This window comes from Stigmatopora argus, chromosome 21, assembly GCF_051989625.1.
Source record: "Stigmatopora argus isolate UIUO_Sarg chromosome 21, RoL_Sarg_1.0, whole genome shotgun sequence".
Lineage (NCBI taxonomy): Eukaryota > Metazoa > Chordata > Actinopteri > Syngnathiformes > Syngnathidae > Stigmatopora > Stigmatopora argus.
Window position 1 is genome coordinate 12,614,479 of NC_135407.1, and position 27,371 is coordinate 12,641,849.

At 39.7% G+C, this 27,371-nt stretch overlaps 1 protein-coding gene across 4 annotated transcripts in view; it reads left to right on the top strand.

The window, feature by feature from the left end:
- Positions 1-27,371, top strand: part of anln (anillin, actin binding protein) — a 101,611-nt gene that overhangs the window by 58,530 nt on the left and 15,710 nt on the right. For 3 of the 4 annotated variants that reach the window (XM_077590711.1, XM_077590712.1, XM_077590713.1), the window contains 7 exons: positions 1,965-2,013; positions 4,130-4,183; positions 5,194-5,226; positions 17,672-17,690; positions 18,143-18,255; positions 18,986-19,072; positions 21,173-21,280. In XM_077590711.1, coding sequence (XP_077446837.1) covers positions 1,965-2,013; positions 4,130-4,183; positions 5,194-5,226; positions 17,672-17,690; positions 18,143-18,255; positions 18,986-19,072; positions 21,173-21,280 — 463 coding nt within the window. Of the gene's footprint in view, positions 1-1,964; positions 2,014-2,751; positions 3,669-4,129; positions 4,184-5,193; positions 5,227-17,671; positions 17,691-18,142; positions 18,256-18,985; positions 19,073-21,172; positions 21,281-27,371 lie in introns of those variants that run through there. The other variant, XM_077590714.1, reaches the window with a different exon arrangement.

Here is a 27,371-nt window from a genome sequence, read left to right on the forward strand (position 1 = left end):
TTGTTTTTATTAAAAGGCAGGTTATATCCTTTCCTTCAGGCACCTGGCCGGACACCTTAGGGTCCTATAGTTTGAGTTGTAGTCTTTAGTAGAGAGCACTGCAAACGTTTCCAGCGGAGTTTGATTAAGTGTTCATCAAAGTTGACTGAAATGTGTTGTCAAAGAAGACTGCTCTACATTGTCAATTACTTGGATTTGATATAAAAGAAGGTGAAGAATCATTGGTGTGCCTTCGTCTCACTCTCTAACCGGAGTATCTGGGTAGGTGAAGTGTCCCACCGCTATCAACATCGCAAGGCTAAGCTAACTCGCTAATATTGATTTTCTTTTCGTTGTATTTCTTGTTCGAAAGTGACAACTATTGGAGTAAAAACCATCAAAAGAATTGAGATATTTTGACATTAGAAGCAATATGGCTGCCAAACATCTTAAACTAGTAAGAAAATTTTAATTTCTGTAATTATAAAGCATCAGGTTCTCATCAAGATATACTTACAATTGAAAATCTTTGTGAAAACCCCAGTCAGCTGGTCAGCACAGGCTTTGAGCACCTTCCCAGGTACTCCGTCGGGGCCAGCAGCCTTCCTGGTGTTCACAGTCCGCAGTATCTGTCTCACTTCATGTTCCTGAAGCTTCAGTGTACTGCTGCAGGATGGTGGATGTGTTGAGACTTAATCCGATTTGTCAGTCTCAAAGCGGGCGAAGAAATGGTTCTATTCCTCTGCTAGTGAGGCATCTACGTTAACAGGCATATTATTGTCATTGTAATTGGTAATGTGTCGTATTCCCTGCCACATCTTTGGGTCATTTACTGTGAAGTGCTCCTCAATTTTCCTTGTATATGCTGCCTTGGCATTTTTAATTTCTCTCTTCAGGTCTGCTCTGCCAGCGCTGTATTGTAACTTGTCCCCTGACCTGAAGGCGGTGTTACAGCATCTGTTTATGTTTTCTCTATTCTGAAATAAATGACCGTATCAACATTCGCTTGCGTCACGACGTCATGGGGCATGCAACAGCGCCATTTTGTCGTGAAGTCTTCGTGTCACGGCACCGTCACCTTGCAGTTTTTTTTCAAGTCGTTTTTTTTATGCGCATATAACCCCCACCCTCCATTCAGTCATCATTTTTTGGTCCGACAAAAGCGGCTTATATGCGAGTAAATACGGTACTATGTGAATTTCCTCGAATCCAAAATGCATTAAAAGAGTTTAGGGAAATCAGCCCACCCTGCCACACTCACACACAGTTATTGCAACAGTTAATATTTTGTTTGCTCTGTGTGATTTTATGTTGGCTAAAGGGTTAGCGTGAGCCTGACCCTTATTCTCCCCGTAGCAGCTGCACAACATTAACCCTAATCTCCTGGTCATCCATGACATCTCCACAACACTGGGTACAAGTTTACATTTATTCCTTTATAAAAAATATTTGGGCATGGATTAAGTGTCAAGCTGTGTTGATTTCATTTTCCGGTTTACATAATTTACTAGAGGTGGGAATTCGGCTTTTAAAATGAATGACGTAAGATGGCCAGGCAGACTACTGCGTCGTTAAAAGGATAAAATACTTGACAATTCTGCTGCAGTCTCTGGGAAACCCTCCAGAATTGAATTCTGGCTCTGACAGTTCAAACGTGCATGACTGTGTTGACAGAGGAAAAATGCTCAAAGTATAAGCATCAATGCTAGCAAGCGCCATAAGTGTGATTTACAGTCGGCTGGGGTACGCCTACAGAATCATAGCCCTGGCAGGCAAAGCAGAGTTTGAAAAATATTTTGAGTACTTATGTTTTTTATCCATTCCAATTTGTCAGTGTTGTTAACAGTATTTACATAATCAAACCAAAAAATCATTTATTTTAATGAGTTTATATCACCTTTAACAAAATGAGCACATTTAAACAGTAGTAATAGAAAATTATACAATTATAGGGATTGTTTAAATATTCTGGTTTTTTTTTTCAGATCAGATGTTGCCAGTGGGTTTTCCATCAATGTTGAAGTCTATTGTCTAGTGAGTATTTTAAAGTTATTTCATGTTAGAACACCACCAACCTTTATCCCCAAATATTCCCTTTTAAAATAAAAAATAAGTAGAGGTCTATTGAGACACAGGACAGCATTGTGAAAAGTAACATTTTTGATTTGGATACTTAATATAAAAATTGTGATGTACAGAAGCGGCTAATGTTGAAGCTGCAAAGTGGTGAAGGATGACAGTACCTACGGTAGCCAGTAAGAGTCCAGTGAACAGCATAATAGAGAGATCAAATTTGCATCTCAAAAAATAATACAGTGGTACCTCGACATACGATCTTAATCCGTTCCGGGACTGAGATCGTATGACGAGATTCTCGTAACTCAAGCGGACGTTTCCCATTGAAATGAATGGGAAATATATTAATTTGTTCCAACTCTCTGAAAAAACACCCAAAACAGGATATTGGATTGGAACAAATGTTTTATTTCTTCTAATTCGCCATCTATTAACAAAGTAACACATAACTAGTGATTTAATAGTAATAAAATGTGTTTAATCTAACTAAAAATGGGCAGATTTTGCCGACGGGAGACAGAGACGTTTGGGGGGGGTTCGTTTTTTTCTTCCACGACAACGCACTCGTAAACGGAATAAACACATTTAAATTAACTTGGATTAATATATACAGACACTCAAACATACGTTTAATGTAACTTTACACAAAACTGAATTCTAATTTTGTTGTAATCTTTTGTTACCTTCGTTTTCCAGGTTGGCGGTTTGCCACGCCTCCACCCTCACGTTCGCTATCGATGGGCTGTTGGCTGTTGTACTACGTATTCCCTTCAAAATATTCCGAAAATGATTCACACAAATGTCCTCACAATAGGATAACCCACGACCACTTGCCAACGAGAAAGTCTTGTTGTACATTTTAGCGATCGCTCCGCTGGTCATAAAGACCGGCTCGCAACTCCCTCGTTGAAATGGCTCTGGTTGCAACTGCTTTGAACGGCGCCTATGAGAGAGAGTTGCGACCAGAAATATTACAAAGAGGGAATTGCGAGCCAGTGCCGCTGATGTTCTTAGGAGCAGCGAACGAGAAGTAATATAATACTCCTCGTATTAGATAATAAAAATAACAGGAAATGCAACAGCTCAGCTTACCCACGTATTGATTGTGGGTAATGAAGTTTCATTCTGAGAAAGAGTGCCATTGCCTATCGGCGTTGTGTGCACGAGTATACTTCATTACCCAGAAAGCCGTTGTGCGTTTCCTGGTCGATGCGTAGGAGGAAAAACTCGTCTGAATTAATCGTTCAGTGCTCGTAGATATTGTTATACACGAAAGATATGCAAAAAAGCTTGGTCGCATCACGAAATTTTGATCGCATGACGGGCGAATTATTCGATCGAAATTTCCGTCGTAAGACGAGAATTTTGTATGACGAGCGGTCGTGTGACGAGGTACCACTGTAATTTCAGGTTCAGCCCGACTGAGATAAAACATCACAGTGCATGGAGAGAATTTACAGGCATAGCTGTTAAATTGCTATGGAGAGCCCTCTGGAAATGTAAAAGAGAACAAAAGAATGGGTAAAACAGAGTTTCGCCCCCTTCTTAAAAATAAGAGTATTGATAGGCTAGAGAAAAAAAGCCCCAACATGAAAAGCACATGATAGTGCCATAAAGTCAAATGCTGACACTAGGGTGAAAGCAAGGTTGGACAAGGGTGTGTCACAAGGGCATGGACAGGCACAGCATCCAATTATGGCAGCCACACCACTTCCGAATGTCCTCCAGACAGGAGTCAGGGAATGGAACCCTTGGCCGTAAATTTTTATCGTAGAAACAACATTCTTGAGTATGCCGGAAATATTTCCACTACACAAATCAGGCTAGTATCACTGGGGGAAAGGGAATCCCAGTCAATGATTTGGCATCCTATCTATGCCTAATATGGCGGTACTCAATAAAATGAACAAAGTGCATAATTAGGGCAAATAAAAAAACTAGACAAAAATATTGTATCCCTATATATTCATTAAACCATACAGGAACCACAAGAAAGTATCATTTAAAGTTGCACATTGATTGTTCTTATATTGTATTGTGTATATATAGTATGCCATAACTTTTTTATTCTTAGATTCAAAAGCGTGAAATTGGTGGTGAGAAGAAGAAGAAACCTAGCAAGTCAAAGGTATGTTAGCTTTTAGGGCAACAATAATACTAACTTCTGGCACTACAGTGGTACCTCTTACTTACAAAATTAACTGGTTCCAGAACGCAATAACGTAGTGATGGTAGGTCGGTTACGGCCTTGCAATATCAGTCATGGAGATCATGGATAACAGGGCCTGCTTCTTCATTTCATTTGCACCAGTAATTTTAAATAAAGAACAAAGTTGATTTAACTACACTTTCATTCATTCATTTTCTGAACTGCTTTATCCTCACAAGAGGTCCCAGGGTGTGTAGGAGCCTATCAGGGCAGTCTTTCGGGCACGAGGCGGGGATCGCAGGGCAAGAGGAGACAGACAACCATTCACACTCACACTCAATACCTAGCGGCTTAGCAACCAGACTACCATTCATGTCTTTGGAATGTGGGAGGAAACCGTAGTTCCCAGAGAAAACCCACAGAGGCCTGGGGAGAACATGCAAATTACACACAGGTGGATCGACTTGGATTTGAACCCCGGAACTGTGAAGCCGACGCGCTAACCACTCAGCCGCCGGGCCGCGCTTTTAACTATACTTGAAAAACTGAATTTAAAAAAAAACTGTTAGGACTCCATGATGACAAACAACAATCAAAAGAGTTGTTGTGGTTGTTAGACAAGCAAGCAAGATTGTCAAGCCGAATGGAAGGCTATCGCGACAATTTCAGATCTAAGTAACGGACATAGAAAGTATATTTATGTTTTGGGGGATTTCGGAACTTGGATCCTGAAAATTTCATTGGTAGAAGCATTCGTAAGTAGTGGTACCATTGTATATATGTGATGCATATGAACTGATGTGTTTCAAGCAGTTTTTTGAAGCTTGCGATTTGTGAACTTCTGTTAGACTGTTTTTCCTGGTGGGTGTACATTTTTATTCACAAGAGATTTGTTTTATTTTATTTTTGTTAGCTAATTTTTCATTATATAACTGACATTTTAGGATTGTAAAGTAAAATTAAAAGGTAATATTTCTCCTATATTTCAGGCCAGTACGCCAAAGAGATTTCTGGCTATCACGGTAAGTTTTTTTTTTTTAAATTGAAGTTAAAAAAGTGTAGACTTTTTTTTCCCCACTTCAATAATTTTTGTTTTTGTTCTTATGACATGAAGAGGAATGTTTTTGTTTGCCCACGTAATATCCTAGCAATGTGTCAACTCGAGGATATTTTGTTTGCGGTGAGTGTCTTGGTTACATATCAGGAACAAACATCAGTTTACCAGTTTTATACCTTCCCTTAGGTTCTTAGCATTCACTTAAGTATGTGACACTTGAAATTGAATTGAATGGTTTTATTGTCATTATACAAGTATAATGAGATTTAAAGCTTCACCATGAAGTGCACAAATAACAAAAGGCGTTTGATTGATTGAAAAACAAACAAATACATAATAATAAATAATACCAATATTATTATAAATGAATAATCAATAAATAAGCACCGTATTTTCACACCTATAAAACGCAAGCTCTGATGGGGCGCAGTCTCAGTTGTCAGTATATTTTCAGTTTTTTGTCAATACATAGGTCGCCCCGTCGGAAAAGGCGCTAGCATGACACTAGGCTAGCATATATTATGCTAGCCGCTAGCGTGCCTGTGTTATGCTAGTCCCCTGTAAGTAGCGTGCCGGCAAGAAACAAAACGAGTCACTCAAGCAGTCAGGGCCATACAAAGATTGAATTTTGTTCACAAAAAAGGCGCACCGACCGATTGGGCGTATCGACCATTTTAGAGAAAGTTTTAGACTTTTAGGTGCGCCCTATAGGTGTGAAAATACGGTGATAAATAAATAAGTAATCAACAACATAAATGAGTAGGGAAGTCCATAAATAACCACAAATAACAAGCAAATGAACATATAAATAATGAATAAATAAATAAATAAATACGTAATAAATAAGTAGTCAACATAGATAAGTAGTCACATATTAAATAAGTATTAGTCAACATAGATAAGTAGTCACATATTAAATAGTTAGTAGTCCACATAGATAAGTAGTCACATTAAATGAGTAGTAGTCCACATAGATAAGTAGTCACATATTAGATAAGTAGTAGTCAACATAGATAAGTAGTCACATATTAGATAAGTAGTAGTCAACATAGATAAGTAGTCACATATTAGATAAGTAGTAGTCAACATAGATAAGTAGTCACATATTAAACAAGTAGTAGTCAACATAGATAAGAAGTCACATATTAAACAAGTAGTAGTCAACATAGATAAGAAGTCACATATTAAACAAGTAGGAGTCAACATAGATAAGAAGTCACATATTAAACAAGTAGGAGTCAACATAGATAAGAAGTCACATATTAAACAAGTAGGAGTCAACATAGATAAGAAGTCACATATTAAACAAGTAGGAGTCAACATAGATAAAAAGTCACATATTAAACAAGTAGGAGTCAACATAGATAAGAAGTCACATATTAAACAAGTAGGAGTCAACATAGATAAGAAGTCACATATTAAACAAGTCGGAGTCAACATAGATAAGAAGTCACATATTAAACAAGTCGGAGTCAACATAGATAAGAAGTCACATATTAAACAAGTCGGAGTCAACATAGATAAGTAGTCACATATTAAACAAGTCGGAGTCAACATAGATAAGTAGTCACATAGTAAACAAGTCGGAGTCAACATAGATAAGTACTCACATATTAAACAAGTCGGAGTCAACATAGATAAGTAGTCACATATTAAACAAGTCGGAGTCAACATAGATAAGTAGTCACATATTAAACAAGTCGGAGTCAACATAGATAAGTAGTCACATATTAAACAAGTCGGAGTCAACATAGCTAAGTAGTCACATATTAAACAAGTCGGAGTCAACATAGCTAAGTAGTCACATATTAAACAAGTCGGAGTCAACATAGATAAGTAGTCACATTAAACAAGTAGGAGTCAACATAGATAAGTAGTCACATATTAAACAAGTCAGAGTCAACATAGATAAGTAGTCACATATTAAACAAGTCGGAGTCAACATAGATAAGTAGTCACATATTAAACAAGTCGGAGTCAACATAGATAAGTAGTCACATATTAAACAAGTCGGAGTCAACATAGATAAGTAGTCACATATTAAACAAGTCGGAGTCAACATAGATAAGTAGTCACATATTAAACAAGTAGGAGTCAACATAGATAAGTAGTCACATATTAAACGAGTAGGAGTCAACATAGATAAGTAGTCACATATTAAACAAGTAGGAGTCAACATAGATAAGTAGGTACAAAATTTACTAATGTGGTTAGCAGCCTATGGAATTTTAGTGCATGTACAAGATAAGTTTTGAGTAGGTCATCCTAGGTGTAGTTCTTCAGTTGAGTATGGCTGTTATAGCACCTGCCAGAGGGCAGCAGGTTGAAGAGGTGGAACCCTGGATGTGTCTTGTCTTTTATGATGCTCTTTGCCCTTTCTCGGCACCAGGATTTGTAGATGGTGGACATGGGAGGTAGGGGGCAGTTTCTTTTGGGCTGTGTTGATCACCCTCTGCAGGTTGGTGTTTAGTTACTCATTCCTGAGGACAGTAATCCCTCGATTATCACTACTTCACTCATAGCGAATTCACCACTTTGCTATTTTTTTCCCGCTACTAATTAATTATTTAAAAGTTTGCAACCGGAAGACAGATGAAAATTGCGCCCAGAATGGCCGTGGAAAATAGTGGAAGTCAGGATACCGCCTCCTCTTCTGCGCTGCAATGATTGGTTCTAACCATACCACAGAAGAAGAAAGCAAATGTATGAATTCCTCGCGGACACGCGTGCCGGTCTTTCCTGTTCCCTGTGTGTAGCGTTAAGCATCGCGCACAGCGAGTGAATTCCAGCTTTCTCTGTTTGGATTTTACAATTATACACCACAATGAAAAATGGCTCCCAAGCGTCCTGGACCACCCAAGGCTTCATTTGATGCGAAGAAAAAATGGAAGATGATGACAGTTACTGAAAAAGTTAAGTTGCTCGACATGCTGACAGCGGGGAAAAAGTATGTCGATGTCGCGCGCCATTACGGCATCAATGAATCTACCGTGCGCTAAATAAAAAAAGAGGCTAACATTCGAAAGACGGCCACACCTTAATTTACAAGCGAAACCAAGCGCGTAGTAACCACAAGGAATAAAACCCTCATCAAAATGGAGAATGTTCTCTCACTCTGTTCAGACATAGGCTTTATCATCATCGAATCATCAAAAAAGCCTATTGTGATCATACACAGCTGCATATTGGTGGTGCTACTCCACAAAGTGTGCTTTCCCAGCAAAATACCACAAATAAGTAATATAGAAATATGAGTCACATCCTGTTAAGGTAAATACTAAAATATTGCCTAATCTAAGATATTATTACTATCCACGGAGATCCCGGTGGGCTCGAGATATCCTCGGGATATTGTAGGTTCGTTGGTAATCTGTTGTGATGGATATATCGGTACTCGGATGATTCGCCTAAAGACGTTTCGCCGACAGACGTTTGACAGACGGACAGGTCGCCGAATGGACGCTCCGCCGAACAGAGGTTTTGCCGAAACGGGATTCGCGTGCTCGCCCCGCACCCGGATCGTGTGTGTACAAGTTTTTCAACCTCGGCCCGCGGGCCATATACGGCCCGTTAGGATTTTTAATCCGGCCCACAGCATTTAATGATCAAATACAAATACTGGAGCTCTTTGGACATTAGAACCGAGCCCAGGGAAGTGAATTCCTCGGTAAAATGTCGCGATGATGTCGCGATAAGGCAAAAAAATCCACGGCAACAACGCACTCGTGTAAAACATGTTTTATTTCTTCTAATTCGCCATATATTGACAAAGTAATAAATAACGAGTGGTTTAATAGAAATAAAGTGTTTAATCTAACTAAAATTGGGCGGATTTCGCCGAGGGGAGAGGGGCACAAAGGGGGCGGGGGGGGCTTCGTTTTTTTTCCCCACACAACGCACTCGTAAACGGAACAAACACTCCACCCTCACGTTCGCTATCGATGGGCTGTTTGCTGTCGTACTATTCCCTTCAAAATATTCCGAAAATGATGCACACAAATGTCCTCACAATCGGATAACGCATGACCACTTGCCAACGAGCAGCAGTCTTTTATCAGCGATCGCGCCGCTGCTCATGGGAGCTTCGGGGGTGCTGGCTAGCGGCTCCTTTTAGCTTGTAGCATCTGTGTTCGTATCCCCTCGAACGGCGCCTATGATAGAGTGCCATTGCCTGTTGGCATTGTGTGCACGAGTATACTTCATTACCCAGAAAGCCCTCTTTTCCCCGCGCATGCGCGTTGTGCGTTTCCTGGTCTGAATAACTCATCCGGTGCTCGTAAATATTGTTATACACGAAAGATATGCAAAAAAAAAATGCCATGGCCACCTGGCTTGGTCGCATCACGAAATTTTGACCGCATCACGGGCGAATTATTCGATCGAAATTTCCCCCGTAAGACGAGCATTTTGTATGATGAGCGGTCGTATGACGAGGTACCAATGTAAACGTCCATTCGCCCAACGGGTCAAAATGCTCTCAAATTCGGTCAAATCCAGCCAAAAACAGTGTTTAGAGATTAAATATAAATACTAGTATTTGTATACACAATACTAGTACAGTGGTACCTCGTCATACGACCGCTCGTCATACAAAATTCTCGTCTTACGAGGGAAATTTCGATCGAATAATTCGCCCGTCATGGGATCAAAATTTCGTGATGCGACCAAGCCAGGTCTTTTTTGCATATCTTTTGTGTATAACAATATCTAAGAGCACGGAACGATTAATTCAGACGAGTTTCTCATACGACCAGGAAACGCACAACGCGCGGGCAAAAAGAGGGCTTTCTGGGTAATGAAGTATACTCGTGCACACAACACCCATAGGCAATGGCAACCTTTCTCAGAATAAAACTTCATTACCCACAATCAATATGTGGGTAAGCTCAACTATTGTATTTCCTGTTATTCTTTCTAAGGAAAGATGCTCCCGCGATCGTTCTTTAAAGACTTTCTCGTTGGCAAGTGGTCGTGTGTTATCCTATTGTGATGACATTTGTATGCGACATTATCGAAATATTTTGAAGGGTAGACAAAAACAAAGAACTCTTGATGCGTTCGTTTTGAAGACTTGCGCGGAGCGGCCAGGTGGTGTCAACCCGTAGAACTACGTAAGGTAAAAAAGATTACAACAAATTTAGAATTTAGTTTTGTTTGAAGTTACATTAAACGTTGAGTGTCTGCATATAGTTATCCAAGTTAATTTAAATTTGTTTGTTCGTTTACGAGTGCATTTTTGCCGTGGATAAAGCCCCCCGCCTCCGTGTATGCCGCTGTCTATACCCTCCGCGAAATGTGTCTAATTTTACTCCTATTAAACATATTATTACTATCAAACCACTCGTTATTTATTACTTTGTCAATATATGGTGAATTATAAGAAATAAAAAAAAAATTAATCCAATATCCTGTTTTTGGTGTTTTTTTCAGAGAGTGGGAACGAATTAATTTGTTTCCCATTCGTTTCAATGGGAAACTTCCGCTCGAGTTACGAGAATCTTGTCATACGAGCTCAGTCCCGGAACGGATTAAGCTCGTATCTCGAGGTACCACTGTATTGTATTTTATACTAGTATTTTATTTAAAAGAAGACAAAGGAAATTCACATATTCTTTGTCGTCTTCCTTCTTTTTTTTCCTTGGTATTCCCATAGGTATCGTGTATACAGACTAGATTTCCGATGCGCGTTGTGAGGCAACGGAGCTAGACGTCGTCGCTTGTCGGCCATTTTAAGAACAGGGCCATTCGTCAAATGTCTCAAAATGCTCTCAAATTCGGTCAAATCCAGCCGAAAACAGCGTTTAATGATTAAATACAAATACTAGTATTTGTATATACAATACTAGTATTTGTATTTAATCCATCCTAAAACAGCATTTAATGATTAAATACAAATACTGGAGCTCTTTGGACATTAGAAGAGCCCAGGGAAGTGAATTCCTCGGTAAAATGTCGCGATGATGTCGCGTCGCGATAAGGCAAAAAAAACGTCTATATACGTCCATTCGCCAAACGGCTCAAAATGCGTTTAATGATTAAATACAAATACTAGTATTTGTATATACAATACTAGTATTTGTATTTAATCATTAAACGCATTTTGAGCCGTTTGGCGAATGGACGTACATAGACGTTTTTTTTGCCTTATCGCGACGCGACATCATCGCGACATTTTACCGAGGAATTCACTTCCCTGGGCTCTTCTAATGTCCAAAGAGCTCCAGTATTTGTATTTAATCATTAAATGCTGTTTTAGGATGGATTTAACCCGATTGCTGTCATTTCACGGCTCGGTTCTGCTACATCTGCCCGCCCAAGAGTGCTTAATCCCGGGCTGACATGCCCGCCCAAGAGTGCTTATTCCTGGGCTGCCATTGACGGTAGACTAATAAATTGAGAGTGATGAGCGGCAAAGGGAAATGAATCATTGATTTTTACTATAATTTGGACAACGGCGGGGGCCGTATATGGCCCACGGGCCAAGGTTGAAAAACTTGTACACACACGATCCGGGGGTGGGGCGAGCGCGCAAATCCCGTTTCGGCTAAACCTCCGTTCGGCCGAACGTTCATTCGGCGACCTGTCCGTCTGTTAAACGTCTGTCGGCGAAACGTCTTTAGGCAAATCATCCGGTCACGGGATATCACATCTCCTCCCGAGAGTAATTCAATCCTGGCGACTGTAGAAAAAGTTTGCCTCGCAGATGTTAGTAAATAACGACAAGATTGAGGAAAAAAAACACCAAACTGGAGAGCAAAGAGCCGCTGCACCCGTGCGCATCGCCATCTAGGATCACTTACCTCCTCACTTACCTTCAATCAGCCAGCAGGAGGCAGATCATCGCCCAACGTCTTTCATGTTACCTGACACCGAAGTTATTGCACAGAAGGGATTGTTTGTCGTGCTATCGCAAGTTCAGAGTCCTGATGGCTGTGGGAAAAACTGTCCTTAAGTCTATTTGTCCGTGCTTTGTGAGACCTGTAGCGTCTGCCAGAGGACAGCAGCTGGAACATGGCTTTTATGTCTGCTGCCGTGCTTCCAGCGTACCACACTGTAATGCAGTACGCCAGGATGCTCTCCACAGTGGCTCTATAGAAGGTTACCAGAAGCTTGGTGTTCAAGTTGTTCCTCTTGAGTAGCCTCAGGAAACTGAGACGCTTCTGGGCCTTCTTCACCACTTCCACGGTGTTGGTAGACCAGGAGAGCTTGTCAGTGACGTGGACCCCCAGGAATTTGAAGTACTGGACCCTCTCTACGCATACTCCACTTATGACGAGTGGGGCCAGATCTGTGCTGCGTTTACGAAAGTCCAGGATTATTTCTTTAGTTTTCGTGGTGTTCAGTGTGAGATTGTTCACCAAAAACCACAAAGACAGTTTGTTGACCTCATCTCTGTGGGCAGACTCATCCCCTCCTGAGATGAGTCCGACCACAGTGGTGTCATCGGCAAATTTGATGATGGAGTTAGACTGGTGGGTCGTACAGTCGTATGTGTACAGGGAGTACAGAAGAGGACTCAGTACACAGCCTTGAGGGGAGCCAGTGCTCAGTGTAATGGAGGAAGAGAGGTGGGGACCAAGTCTAACAGTTTGTGGATGGTTAATTAAGAAGTTCTTAATAATAAATAATAAAATAAAATAAAAAAAATCAAACATAGGCTTGTCATCATCATTGACTAGACAAAAGCCTAATTGTCATCACACCCAGCTGCGTATGACCAAATTGGTAGTGCTTCTCCACTAAGTGCGCTTTCCCAGGCAAAGGCCCAACCAAGTGATAGTTTCAGACTCGCTGGCACTCTGCCGTGATGGATACATCGCATCACCTCCCGAGCGCAAACCAAATCTCGGCGACTGCTTAAAGGTTTGCCTCGCCGATGCCAACAAGAATAAAATCGATCACTTACCTCCAACTGTCTTCTTACTTATCTTGAGTCAGCCAGCAGGAGGCAGATCACAGCCCAACGTCCTTCATGTTTCCTCACCCCGAAGTTATTACACAGAAAGGATTGTGTGTCGTGCTACTGCAAATTCAGAGTCCTGATGGCTCCTGGGGAAAAAGCTGTCCTTAAGCCTCTTTGTCTGTACTTTGTGAGACCGGTAGCGTCTGCCAGAGGGCAGCAGCTGGAACAGGTTGTGACCAGGGTGGTACGGGTCCCCAACAATGTTCCCGGCTCTGCTGAGGTAACGAGGGCTGGCAATATCTTCCAGTAAGGGCAGAGAGTAGCCGACGATCTTCTGGGCAGTGTTAATCACTCTGGGTGTCGTGCTAATGCAAGTTCAGAGCCCTGATGGCTCTGGGGGAAAAACTGTTCCTAAGTCTATTTGTCTGTGTTTTGTGAGACCTGTAGCGTCTGCCAGAGGGCAGCAGCTGGAACAGGTTGTGACCAGGGTGGTATGGGTCCCAAATAATGTTCCCAGCTATACCGAGGTAGCGAGGTCTGGCAATGTCATCCAGTGAGGGCAGAGAGCAGCCGATGATCTTCTGGGTGGTGTTGATAACTTTCTGCATGGCTTTTCTGTCTGCTGCCGTGCTTCCAGCGTACCACACTGTGATGCAGTATGCCAGGATGCTCTCCACAGTGGCTCTATAGAAGGTTACCAGAAGCTTAGTGTCCAAGTTGTTCCTCCTGAGTGCCCTCAGGAAATGGAGTCGTTTCTGGGCCTTCTTCACCACTGCCGTGGTGTTTGTAGACCAGGAGAGCTTATCTCTGACGTGGACCCCCAGGAATTTAAAGGACTGAACCCTGTCTACACGAACTCCATTTATGAGGAGTGGGGCCAGGTGTGTGCTCTGTTTGCGGAAGTCCAGCAGCAGATGGAAGAGGATAGTCCAAGGTGGGAGAGTTTGTCAGCCAGAATGTCCGGTACTCTGTGTGGTTGTTTCCTTAGCTTAGCTCTTAGCTAGCCCGGCATCCGCGCTTTTGCTTTCTTTCCCTTCGCCGCCTCCGTCGTACTCTGAGTGGGCTCACTATCCACCGAGATCCCGGTGGTCTCGAGATGTCCTCGGGGATATTGTAGGTTCGTGGGTAATCTGTTGTGATGGAAATATCACATCTCCCGAGAGTAATTAAATCGTGGCGTCTGTATAAAAAGTTGCCCTCGCAGATGTTAGTAAATAACGATAAGATTGAGAAAACAATAAACCAAACTGGAGAGCAAAGAGCCGCTGCACCCGTGCGCACAGCCATCTTGGATCGAACTCTTCTCGGAATGTAGGGCGAAAAACATTCCTCTGGATACCAACATCATCTGAACCAAGGTCAAGAAATTGTATGATAGCTTAGCTCCTGATGGAGACCCTGAATGTGAGCAAGGGTTGGTTTGAAAATTTTAAAAGAGGCATTGCTGCCTGTGTACTGGATGAGCAACAGAAAAGCTTGGATGACGCAAGCTTTACATGGTTTTCTAACGTCTTAATCTTGAACACAAAGCTGTATACCTCGCCGATAATTTGGAAGTGCTATTTTTGACCATCATTCCAGCACTTCTTTCATGCCATGAAAGCCCCCCCAGATTTTGGGCGTCCAGTGCAAAATAGAGCCAATTTCCAAATTTCCTCGAATTTGTTTTAGAAATGGGATTCAAATTCCCCAAATATTCCAGTACTCATGCGCCAACGCATTTTGTCAAACCCAAAGCAACAAACCTAATCTGTTTCTTAGCTAGATTTTGGAGCTTGGAGAATTGTCCATTTCCCACTTATCTGAGATTGTCCTTGACATTCGTTATCTCTGTACTCTAACATTTAGCCGCATTAAACCCCATAATTGCAATGCAAAGTCTGTACTTTTTATAATAGGGGTGACCCTACTTCGCGATTTTTCGATTATTGCGGCCATGTCTGGTCTACATTAACCGCGATAATCGAGGGATTACTGTACTCTCGAAGTGTAGCCTCTGCTGTGCTTTCTTGAAGAGTGCTGTGGTGTTTACTGCCCAAGTGAGATTAGCAGCAATATGGAACTGCAGGAAATTTGAAAGTCTCCACTTGCTCCACACATTTTGCTTTTGATATAAAAGGGGATCGAGCGTCCTTGTTCCGTCGGAAGTCCAGTATGAGTTCTGTGGTTTTGGAGATGTTCAGCATCAAGTTGTTGGGAGCGCACAACTCGATGAGTCTAAGGACCTCATCATCTCTGTTGGCTCATTACCCTCTGTGATCATTCCCACCACCTGGGCTGTCCTTTGGACTCTGTGGAGGAAGTGGGAGAGCGGAGGATGCTGACCAGGATGATGTCCATCATGAACAGCACCTCCCACCCCCTGCATGAGTCTGTGGAGTCCCTCCAAAGCTCTGTTAGCAATAGGCTCAGGCTCTTTAACAAAAAAAAAATGGTGTTAAGACCTACCGTATGCGTGTATATATATGTATATGTATATATATATATATATATATATATGTATATATGTGTATGTATATATATATATATATATATAGATATATATATATAATATATGTTTGTATGTGCACAGTGGTACCTCGAGATACAAATTTAATCCGTTCCGGGACTGAGCTCGTATGACAAGATTCTCGCAACTCGAGCGGAAGTTTCCCGTTGAAATGAATGGGAAACAAATTAATTTGTTCCAACTCTCTGAAAAAAACACCAAAAACAGGATATTGGATTGAAAAAAATGTTTTATTTCTTATAATTCGCCATATATTGACAAAGTAATAAATAACGAGTGGTTTGATAGTAATGTGTTTAATAGGAGTAAAATTAGACACATTTCGCGGAGGGTATAGACAGCGGCATACACGGAGGCGGGGGGCTTTATCCACGGCAAAAATGCACTCGTAAACGAACAAACAAATTTAAATTAACTTGGATAACTATATGCAGACACTCAACGTTTAATGTAACTTCAAACAAAACTAAATTTGTTGTAATCGTTTTTACCTTACGTAGTTCTACGGGTTGACACCACCTGGCCGCTCCGCCGAAGTCTTCAAAACGAACGCATCAAGAGTTGTTTGTTTTTGTCTACCCTTCAAAATATTTCGATAATGTCGCATACAAATGTCATCACAATAGGATAACGCACGACCACTTGCCAACGAGAAATAGTCTTTAAAGAACGATCGCGCGAGCATCTTTCCTGTGAAAGAATAACAGGAAATACAATAGTTGAGCTAACCCATGTATTGATTGTGGGTAATGAAGTTTTATTCTGAGAAAGGTTGCCATTGCCTGTCGGCGTTGTGTGCACGAGTATACTTCATTACCCAGAAAGCCCTCTTTTTTCCCGCGCGTTTTGCGTTTCCTGGTCCTATGAGAAACTCGTCTGAATTAATTAGTCCCGTGCTCGTAGATATTGTTATACACGAAAGATATGCCAAAAAAAATGCCATGGCCACCTGGCTTGGTCGCATCACGAAATTTTGACCGCATCACGGGCGAATTATTCGATCGCAATTTCCCCCGTAAGACGAGCATTTTGTATGACGAGCAGTCGTATGACGAGGTACCACTGTATATGTATAAAACAAATATATATATATATACATATATATACATATTATATATACATATATATATATATACATATTATATATATACATATATATATATATAATATTTCAGCAACATGCTTATTTATTTATATATTTATTCATGTATTTATTTATTAACTTACTTATTACCTATCTATTTATGTCTAAAATGCCTTTCCTATTTCTGCATCCTCACCCTCTTGCTACTGTGACAACAAAATTTCCCGAATACGGGATGAATAAAGTTATCCAATCCAATACACGAGGAATTCAACGAGAATGCAGCCAAGGAGGAGGCAGCCACCATTGCAACAGCGCAAATCAGAAAAAAACGGGGGAGAAACGAACTTTCCGACTTCGTGGAAAAACATCTTAAACGAACTCTAAACAGAGCACGAATAAATGCAACGTTCGGCAAAACACGAGGAATTCAATGAGAAGGCAGCCGAGAAGGAAGCAGCCACCATTGGAACAGTACATCAGAAAAAAACGGGGGAGAAACGAACTTTCCGACTTCGTGGGTAAAACATCCTGAAAAAGTGTTCACGAGTCATGCCCTATTTGACGACGTTTGTCTTGCGCATTTTGGAAACAATAAAAGTCGTCAAAGTCAAACGTCCTTGTATAGTTTTTTTTCTCCAAAATGTTCGTCAACCAGCACTGCAGAAGCAGTTAAGAACCAGTAGTGACTTATAAAATGGGTATAACATTACATTTCAAAGAAATCTTAAAACGTCAATGCTTGTTGTTGATTAATGTTGTTGTTTGAATTCTTAATGCTGTGTTTATTAAATGTGTGTTCATGTTTGTGTGCTATCTCTGTTTCATCCTGGTAGCTTTCTCTTGTTCCCATGCATTTTAACACGGGTTTTGCAACAAAAAAAACTTATCTATAATATATTTTTGCTTTTCAGAAAGGTGGTCAGACACCAGGTATGTCCAAAATCCTTCTTTTAAAAATGTTTTCACTAGTTACTGGACTGTAGTAGAAACCTCTCGTGTTATTTAATGGTTTATGGAAGTGACAAATCCTCAAGATCAACAAACATTCTTAACTTTTATCTCATTGGGTGCCACTGATGATGATAATAGAGAGCCAATAAAGTAAAATTGGCTGGGATAGCAAGTGCATTATTAATTTTCAGTGCCAATGAACTGGGGAAGGCTGCCACCACCCCCCTGGTAAAAAAAAAAATCAATCTCAGTGGCAGGCCAATGAATTATTGAATCTATTCTTTACATTATGTTGTAAACGTTAAGAAAAGTATAGTATTTCACAAATACTGAGTCACAATATTTGTTTAAGTATTGTAATTTTAACATTTAGATGGTTCTTTCAAATTAACTGCATTATGATTACAATTGTAAATCTTTTTTTTTTAAAGTTGTTGCAAGTCCAGGTGGCCCAAGTGCAGTTCGTACCAGCAACTTTGTCCTGGTTGGATATCAGAAGCTCACTGTTTCTTCTATTGGGGAAAAAATGTTTCCTTTGGAAAAGGTTGAATCATTTATCTGATACACACTTAAATACCATATTGTTTGTATTTAGTTGCAATTAGTTTTTCCTTCATTTACATTATTTTTTTGAGACGCGACCTGTTGACCGATTTCTTTTTTAAAATCTAATTGCTTGTGAAAATTCAAATTAAACACAAAAGAAATGATTGATGGATGGATATCTATCTCTCAAGATAGATATAATACCATGGATTGCCAAAGCAAATATGAGCACATACACATACCAGATTGAGCACCTCTCATTAAAATTTTATATTGCGATGTGCACATGGGCAATACTTATCACAGGAAGTGCAATACTTTTATTTTATTTCCTTATTTTTATTGAACACATATCTGGCTCTTTTATTGAGCGCATCAGGTCCTCTTGCCTATTTATCTGTGGAGCCAACAGCTTTGTCTTAACTAATAAGCAGTGACAGCTGCTGGTTAATTGATACATTGATCTTGGACCCTTCAAAGATCTGCCGCGGCACCCTTTGGTAGTGATTGGACGAGAGCTGTCTCAATTATGAGGAGAAAGCCCACATACACTGCCGATATAACTGTTATATTTTCCTTTTTAATTATAATCCAAAGTCTGCATTTTGAACATGGTCAGCATTCCCTAAACCTAGATAATGCTTGTCACCTCTAGATGCAATTTTGGAGTAGAACAATTTACAGTACATTACCACACCTTTAATTTGTTTGTTTGCTCGCTCCAAAAGATCCCGTTTTTGTGTCCTTTGGAGGGTCATATCCACCTCCGGATGCTGTGCAAAGTCAGCTTGAAAGTGGAAGAAAAAGGTTTTCTGGTGAGTGCAAGTTTGCCATACAATGCGGATGAGCAGATTTAAAAATCTCTGGCTGTCTGAATGAATACATGAAACAGCAGAATTGTTTAGCATTTTCAGATGGAAATCATGATTTCAGACAGTATCATAACCGAAGCTCAATTTTATACTTTAAATGAAAAGATGAGAGGTGCATGATACAAATGTAAAAAGCAACATTAAAAATGGCGTTTTTTTTTTTCCGTTTAAAAAAAAAAACAAAGAAAAAAACTAGATCCTTCTTGCTTCCCAAACTACTCATCAATCGACAAGCATCACTATTAGTCTCGAGACAGCAGGATAAGATGGAGAAGCTGTTACTAAAATATTTGCTCGAAATTTTACCCGTATCTCAAATTGCTCGTATGTCGGGGCACTTGTATGTCAAGGTATTACTGTATGTATATATGTACATATGTATGCATATATTTGGTAAATATATTTCTCACATAAGACATATTTGTAATGCAAAATGACTGAACTAAGGGTACGGCTTATATATGCACAAATTAGACTTGACATGCACGAAACTGCAAGGTGACAAAGACGAATTCCATAACATAGACAATAAACAGATAAAACTCCAAACATTTTTTTTTATGTCTATGAATGAAATTCAAGAAAAAATAAACTTATCTTGCATAAAACGTTTAAAAAAACTCACTTACTTGTACTATGTCACAGTATTACTGTACAAATAACATGTTTGGATGCAAAAACAAAAGAAACAAGCAATTTACCTGTTTGTTCTATCTGCCAGGGAAAATCAGGAAGATGATGCCACCAGCTAGCGGAAAAAAATGAATCAATTTGCTTCTTTGGTAGTCACATCAGGTCTTTCTGGTGTACTGCTGTTGATATAGCACCTTCATAGTTGTGCAATGCTGTAACTGCAGATAAATTCCATAGTTCCCCCAGGAGTACAATAATTAATTAGCACAACTTCAGCTATGCGATATCAATCATTCCGGCTGCAACCAGCACAAAAGTTATCACACAGGAAAAACCCTGCACTCTTGGTCATTAGAGTACAGTAATAAGCTGTTAATTGATGTAATCACGTTTTTATTGTCTTATTTTTCTGACTATGTACATAGTAATTTTTACACTGAAAATTTATTTAAAGAAATTTGTGCATCGAAATCAATATCTGCCAGAATAGAATCCAAGTCCGAAAAAACTGGTAATGAGTACACAAAATGTTTTTATTACTGTATTCACTCGCATATAAGCTGGCCGTGCGCATAAGCCGCACCCATAAAATTGCCTTAAAATTGTTTAATTTTACAATTTCTCATGAATAAGCCGCCCCGGATTCACAATTTTCAGCTCCATATTCATGGTTTTAATAGGAGCACAAATGTGTTATCGTAAGAAAAATCACCATAGGTGGTATTTCTGAGATACTGTATGAATCAAAAGCACATTATTAGGGTCAATATCACAAGGAAGTTAATATGCCTGTCTTTGTAAATGCAAAATATCAAATTATTCAATTTGAAAAATTAAATAAGTCTATCTTGATGAGAACCTGATGTTTTCTAATTACAGAAATTACAATTTTCTTACCGCAAGTTTAAGATGTTGGAGCAGCCATATTGCTTCTAATGTCAAAATATATTTTTTCGATGGTTCATATTACCGCAATAGTTGTCACTTTCGACCAAGGCTACTCGCGTCTATCCAGTAGAGCACGTTTAACTAGGGAAGACGTCGGGCCCCAAGTAAGATGACGACGCCCCTGGGCGAGCAGTGACAGGCACAAGTGAGGTTTTTTTCTTGAATTTCAGTCATAGACGTCAAAATAAATTTTGTTCAGCGTTTTATCTGTTTATCTTTTCTCTATTTTGAAATAAATGTTCTTGCGTCATGGCGTTATGGTGTAATGGTGTTTCGTCTTTGTCAACTTGCAGTTTTGTGTATGTTGTCTTTTTATGCGCATATAAGCCATTCCCTCTATTCCGTCATCAGTTTTTGTCGACAAATGCGGCTTATATGCGAGTAAATACAGTAGTTTGTCTGTTTGCTTGTACTATCTCCTGCCTATTATGCAATGTTTACATTACTGCATGCTTTCTCCAGACCATGTTTGAAGATGTCAGCGGATTTGGAGCCTGGCACCGCAGATGGTGCATTTTATCGGGAAATTGTATTTCCTACTGGACTTACCCAAATGATGAGAAGATAAAGGTAACCATCACAAACCATGTCTACATGCACAGCTCATTCTCATCTGATATTTGCAATAGATGGTGTTTCAAGAGAATGCACCAGAAGCGTCATGCATTTTGTCACAAATTAAAAACTATAAAAGTAGTTTGTCTTGAGTTTCAAGATTTATTTAATTTTTTTAAGTGGCCAATACGGCTATCACCAGCAGCACAGACAAAATCAAGCCAATATAAAAATTCCTGCCAAACGTGCCTCAGCTTTTCATGGTCTAATGGTCCTTTCATGCTTTCAATATTTGCTCGAAGTTGCGGAATCAAAACTTTGTGTTTAACACACAACCACAGAAAATATTGGTGACATGAAATATCAAACAACAGCTGCAAGCAACACATTGTGAAACGGGACATTTGACTACTTATAAATCTTGACTTTTTGGTCAACACGTGTTCAAGATAGACTTTTGTAATACTATTTATCATTTTGGATATCTCATGTTTGGCGCTTCTTTTATCAGTAACCCTCTATATTCCTTTTTCTCAAAGTGAGCAAAGCACATAATTTTGTTTGGCTTTCATTTAATTAATAGGAGTACTTGTGAATATCATTTATTTACTTGTATAGTAGTCATACATAAGTAATTTGGTTTAGTTTCTCGGTCCACCACCCCACTAAGACACACACACAAGTCTTTTTTAATTTTTTTTAGCTTGGATCAAATAAATAAATTTGAAAAACAAACATTGCAGTGGTAACTCTACTTACGAAATTAATTGGTTACAGTAGTCGTTTCGTCACTGTCTCCCAAAACAATTATACAGTAATCTCATGGCTAATGTAGACCAGACATGGCTGCAATAATCGAAACACCGCGAAGTAGGATCCCCTCTGTTTTCATGCCTATACAAAAATACAAGTACACTAGTACAATTATGAAGAAGTGTATTTATTAAATATTACACTAAAAAACATATGAAAAGACTAATGTTTTAATATCCAAATAAAATCTACGTATACAAATTGTAAATACTTTAAATACTGTACTTACAGTAAAAATAGTTCCTCTCCGCTTTACAGTGGGGGAAATAAGTATTTAGTCAACCACCAATTGTGCGAGTCATCCTACTTGAAAAGATTAGAGAGGCCTGTAATTGTCAACATGAGTAAACCTCAACCATGAGAGACAGAATGTGGAGAAAAAAACAGAAAATCACATTGTTTGATTTTTAAAGAATTTATTTGCAAATCATGGTGGAAAATAAGTATTTGGTCAATACCATAAGTTCATCTCAATACTTTGTTATGTACCCTTTGTTGGCAATAACGGAGGCCAAACGTTTTCTGTCACTCTTCACAAGCTTTTCACACACTTGCTGGTATTTTGGCCCATTCCTCCATGCTGATCTCCTCTAGAGCAGTGATGTTTTGGGGCTGTCGTTGGGCAACACAGACTTTCAACTCCCTCCACAGATTTTCTATAGGGTTGAAATCTGGAGACTGGCTAGGCCACTCCAGGACATTGAAATGCTTTTTACGAAGCCACTCCTTTGTTCCCCAGGCTGTGTGTTTGGGATCATTGTCATGCTGAAAGACCCAGCCACTCCTCATCTTCAATGTCCTTGCTGATGAAGGAGATTTTCACTCAAAATCTCTCGATACATGGCCCCTTTCATTCTTGCCTTTACAGAGATCAGTTGTCCTGGTCCCTTTGCTGAAAAACAGCCCCAAAGCATGATGTTTCCACCCCCATGCTTCACATTGGATATCGTGTTCTTCGGATGCAATTTAGTATTTTTTCTCCTCCAAACATGAGAACCTGTGTTCCTACCAAAAGTTCTATTTTTGTTTCATCTGACCATAACACACACTTTTTTTTCCACATTTTGTGTCTCATAGTTGAGGTTTACCTATGTTTACAATTACAGGCCTCTCTAATCTTTTCGACTGGTGCTTGACTAAATATTTATTTGCCCCACTGTATATGAACCCCAAAAATAGGCTAATGGGAGTTTAAGTCCAAGTCCATTATATCTGTATAAAAACAATAAAGGTATTCAATTCAATTCAAGTCCTCCTTCACAGTCCAGACCTCCTCTTAAACTTTTCTAACCAGCCCTTACTTGCAATAAAACCGCGAAGCTCACTCGTGCCACTAGAACATGAGGCTGAGGTTTGTCTTTAGTGTCTTCGTCAGGAGCTAAGCTATCGTAATAGGTCTTGGCTTTGTTTCTAATCATGTTGGCTTTCAGAGGTATCATCTCCCAACTGTCCAAGATCCAGACCGATATGGCATTCGTCATCTCAACGATGACTTAATTTTATTCCTAGTGGTTACCAAATGTTCGCTTCCTTCTTCTTGATGTAACGCACGATGGATTCATTCATAATGACACAGGATGCTTAGGAGGCATTTTCAACGCCGACTCAAAATCCAAACAATGCTGGAATAAGCTCGGCGTAGTCTATGCGCGATGCAAAAGAAGAAAATGATGTCCTTCTCAGCTGTTCTTTTTCGGCGCTTCTTCCTTCTTTATGTAACGCACGGTGGACTCATTTAGAATACCACGGGACACTCAGCTGTTCTTCTTCGCCGCGGCATTCTTCTACAATGAAATTTCTCTTCTACGCTTAGTGACACCCATTTCTGCGCTGAAGAATAAAACAGTACCCTGTCCATTTTTCATCTAATGTCTTCCGCTTGCGAGTTTCAGCATGAATTTTGACATTTTTAATAACTTTTTTTAATCATACATACTATAAAAAAAACTGCGATGTACTGTACATAGTCACAGTGCTCTGATCCTTCACTTCACGACTTCAAAATTCATGGTTTCAGTACATTGCATTATTTTTATCTTGAGTATAAAAAAAGTTAAACGTCAAAATCCATGCTGAAACTCTAAAGTGGAAGACAGAGGATAAAAAAAACTGGCGGAAGTCAGAGATCCGTTTCTTTAGCGCTGAATTGGGTGGCACTCAGAGCTTTAAGCGATATTTCACCGTAGAAAAATGGCGCACCAAATATTATGCCATTTCCTGTTTTCTTGCGAGTGCATTTTGCGTCATGCACTTCACCTGTCACCTTTTTGAGTTAGCGTTCAAAATACCGCCTAAATATTCACGTTCCCTGATATGCTAAAGGCGTTGAACCCCCTCCGAGGAATAAAAATGACCCAGAATTATGAGGGATTTACGACGTAGATATGGCCGTGAAGCTGGCATGATGAGAGGACGTCGGAACATCGATAGACTTGCAAGTTGTTCTTCTAGGCCTTTTTTACATTATTCGGTGTGCCGTTCTTCTTCTACGGTGAAATATGGCTGCTTCTTCAGCGCTTAGTGCCACCCAATTTAGTGCCAAAGAAGTCCTGAACTCCGCCATTTAACCTCTGACTTCCACTTGCGAGTATCAGCGTGAATTTTGACATTTTTATGAACTTTTAAAAAATATATTTGCTCCCCTTAAGCGATTAAAAACCATACAAATACAACATGGCACCTATTTCACACACACTCACACACGCACTCACACACACTCACGCACACAGGGCACACGTAAAAGACTCAAATGTAGTACAGTGGTACCTTGAGATACGAGCTTAATGCGTTTCGAGACTGAGCTCGTATGTCGATTTACTCATCTCAAATCAACGTTTTCCATAGAAATGAACTAAAAACAAATTAATTTGTTCCGACCCTCTGAAAAAACACCAAAAACAGAATATTGAAATGGAAAAACACTTTTATTTGTTCTAATTCGCCATCTATTAACAGAGTAACAAAGATCTAGTGGTTATGATGTTTAATAGTACTAAAATTAGACGGATTTCGCGGGGGAGGGAGAGAGGGAGAGAGTTTGCACGGCAACGCGCACATAACATAAACAAATTTAAATGCACTTGGGTTGCGATACGGACACACTCAAAAATAAGTTTAATCTAACCTTACACTAAACTTAAATATAATTTAGTTTTATTTTTTTATACTTTTCATCTCCCGGGTTACCTCTATTTGCCCCGCCTCCACTCTTTCAGCTGCAGTTTTTAAAAGGAACCTATCGAGGGTTGTTTGCTTTTGTCTTCCCTTCAAAGTATTCCAAAAATGCTGCACACAAATGTCCTCACAATAGGATAACGCACGACCACTTGCCAACGAGAAGTAGCATACTGCTCTCGTATTGGCTAGCAAGCTCCGCCACGCGTACACCATTCTGCACTGACTAAACACTGAAACAATGCAACACTCCGCCCAGTGCTCGTAGAGACATTTACACGAGGGAGTTACGGGGAGACTGAGCTCGTATGTCGATTTTCTCGTAACTCAAACGACGGTTCCCATTGAAATGAACTAAAAACTAATTAATTCGTTCCAACCCTCTGATAAAACACCAAAACAGGATATTGGATTGGAAAAAATGTTTTATTTTTTCTAATTCGCCATCTATTAGCAAAGTATCAAATAACTTAGTGGTTTAATAGTATACTAACATGTGTTTAATAGAACTAAAATTAGACGGATTTCGCGGAGGGTAGAGAAAGAGGGACAGAGAGGGGGGCAAGGGGGGAGACTTTCTGCACGGCAACGCGCTCGTAACGTAACATAAATAAATTTAAATGAACTTGGATTACGATGCAGACACTCAAAAACAAGTTTAATCTAACCTTACACTAAACTTAATTCTAATTTTGTTTTACATTTTTATACCTTTCTTCTCCCGGCCGGGTTGGCTCTGTTTGCCCCTGAGTTTCAGATGCAATCTGTCGATGGTAGTTTGCTTTTGTATTCCCTTCAAAATATTCCGAAAATTATGCGCACAAATGTCCTCACAATAGGATAACGCATGACCACTTGCCAACGAGTAGTATATATAACTCTCGTATTAGTGACCGCCTCACCCATCGCAATGACTAACGGGGAAAAAAACTGAAAAGATGCAACGCACCGCCCAGTGCTCGCAGAGACATTACAATAGGGAGTTGCGACCAGAAAGACATTACACGAGGTAGTTGCGGGGAGAGAGACAGTGCCCATTATGTTCTTAGGAGCAGCCTCTCGCGTCCGCTGTCTGCTCGTATATCAAAATTTGTCTCATATCTCAAGATAAACATTTGCCCGAAATTTTACTCGTATCTCAAATTTCTCGTATGCTGGGCCACGCCTATGTCGAGGTACCACTGTATATCAAAATTTGTCTCGTATCTCAAGGTAAATATTTGCTCGAAATTTTACTCGTATCTCAAATTGCTCGGATGTCCGGGCACTCGTATGTCATGGTATTACTGTACTTCAAAGTGGACGGCTTTGGAACCAATTAATTTCGTAAGTAGAGGTATGCCTGTACTGGTATTTGAAAGAAAAAAGTAGTGGTAGTTATCGTGATAAATATCGATATTTCTTATCGTGATGACAATTTTTATCATATCGCCCAGCCCTTATTTTTCACACGTACACATAAGGGTCCGTTAAGTTATGTTTTCCCTAAAAAAAGACAGTTCTCTCATAATCCAATCCAGGTTGTTTGAATTCTACTATTGTTAAATGACCTTGAACCTACTTTTTTTGAAGAGAAGCATAACTATCATACTGGTCCAGTAAAGAGTTGAAAACCTATTTAACTCATTGAACCCATGAATAAAATATTAATACATATATTAAATAATAAACAATAATCAATGTTAAAACAACAAATAACAAACACTTTTGTGACTTATAATTGCCTGTGCCTTGTGAAATAAAATAAACCCATTCATTGATGGTTCATTTTATACTCAAAAAATATATACTGTACAATCAGGTGCATGTACAGTAATATGTTGACATACGAGTGTCCCAACATACAAAAAAATTGAGATACAAGGAAAATTGCCTGAATTTGCCCTGAAATATGAAACAAATTTAGGTTAGGTTAGAACTTTATTTCATCCCGTATTCGGGAAATTCCTTGGTTGCAGTAGCAAGACAGACAAGACACACAACACTAAAAACTAAATACCAAAATGCAATAAAAAAAAAAGACAGAAAAGCAGGAAAAACACAAAACGAGCAAGAGCGGACGGAGCTACCGCTACCGGCTGCCACTTGAGCGGCGCCATCTTGGTTGCAGTAGCAAAAC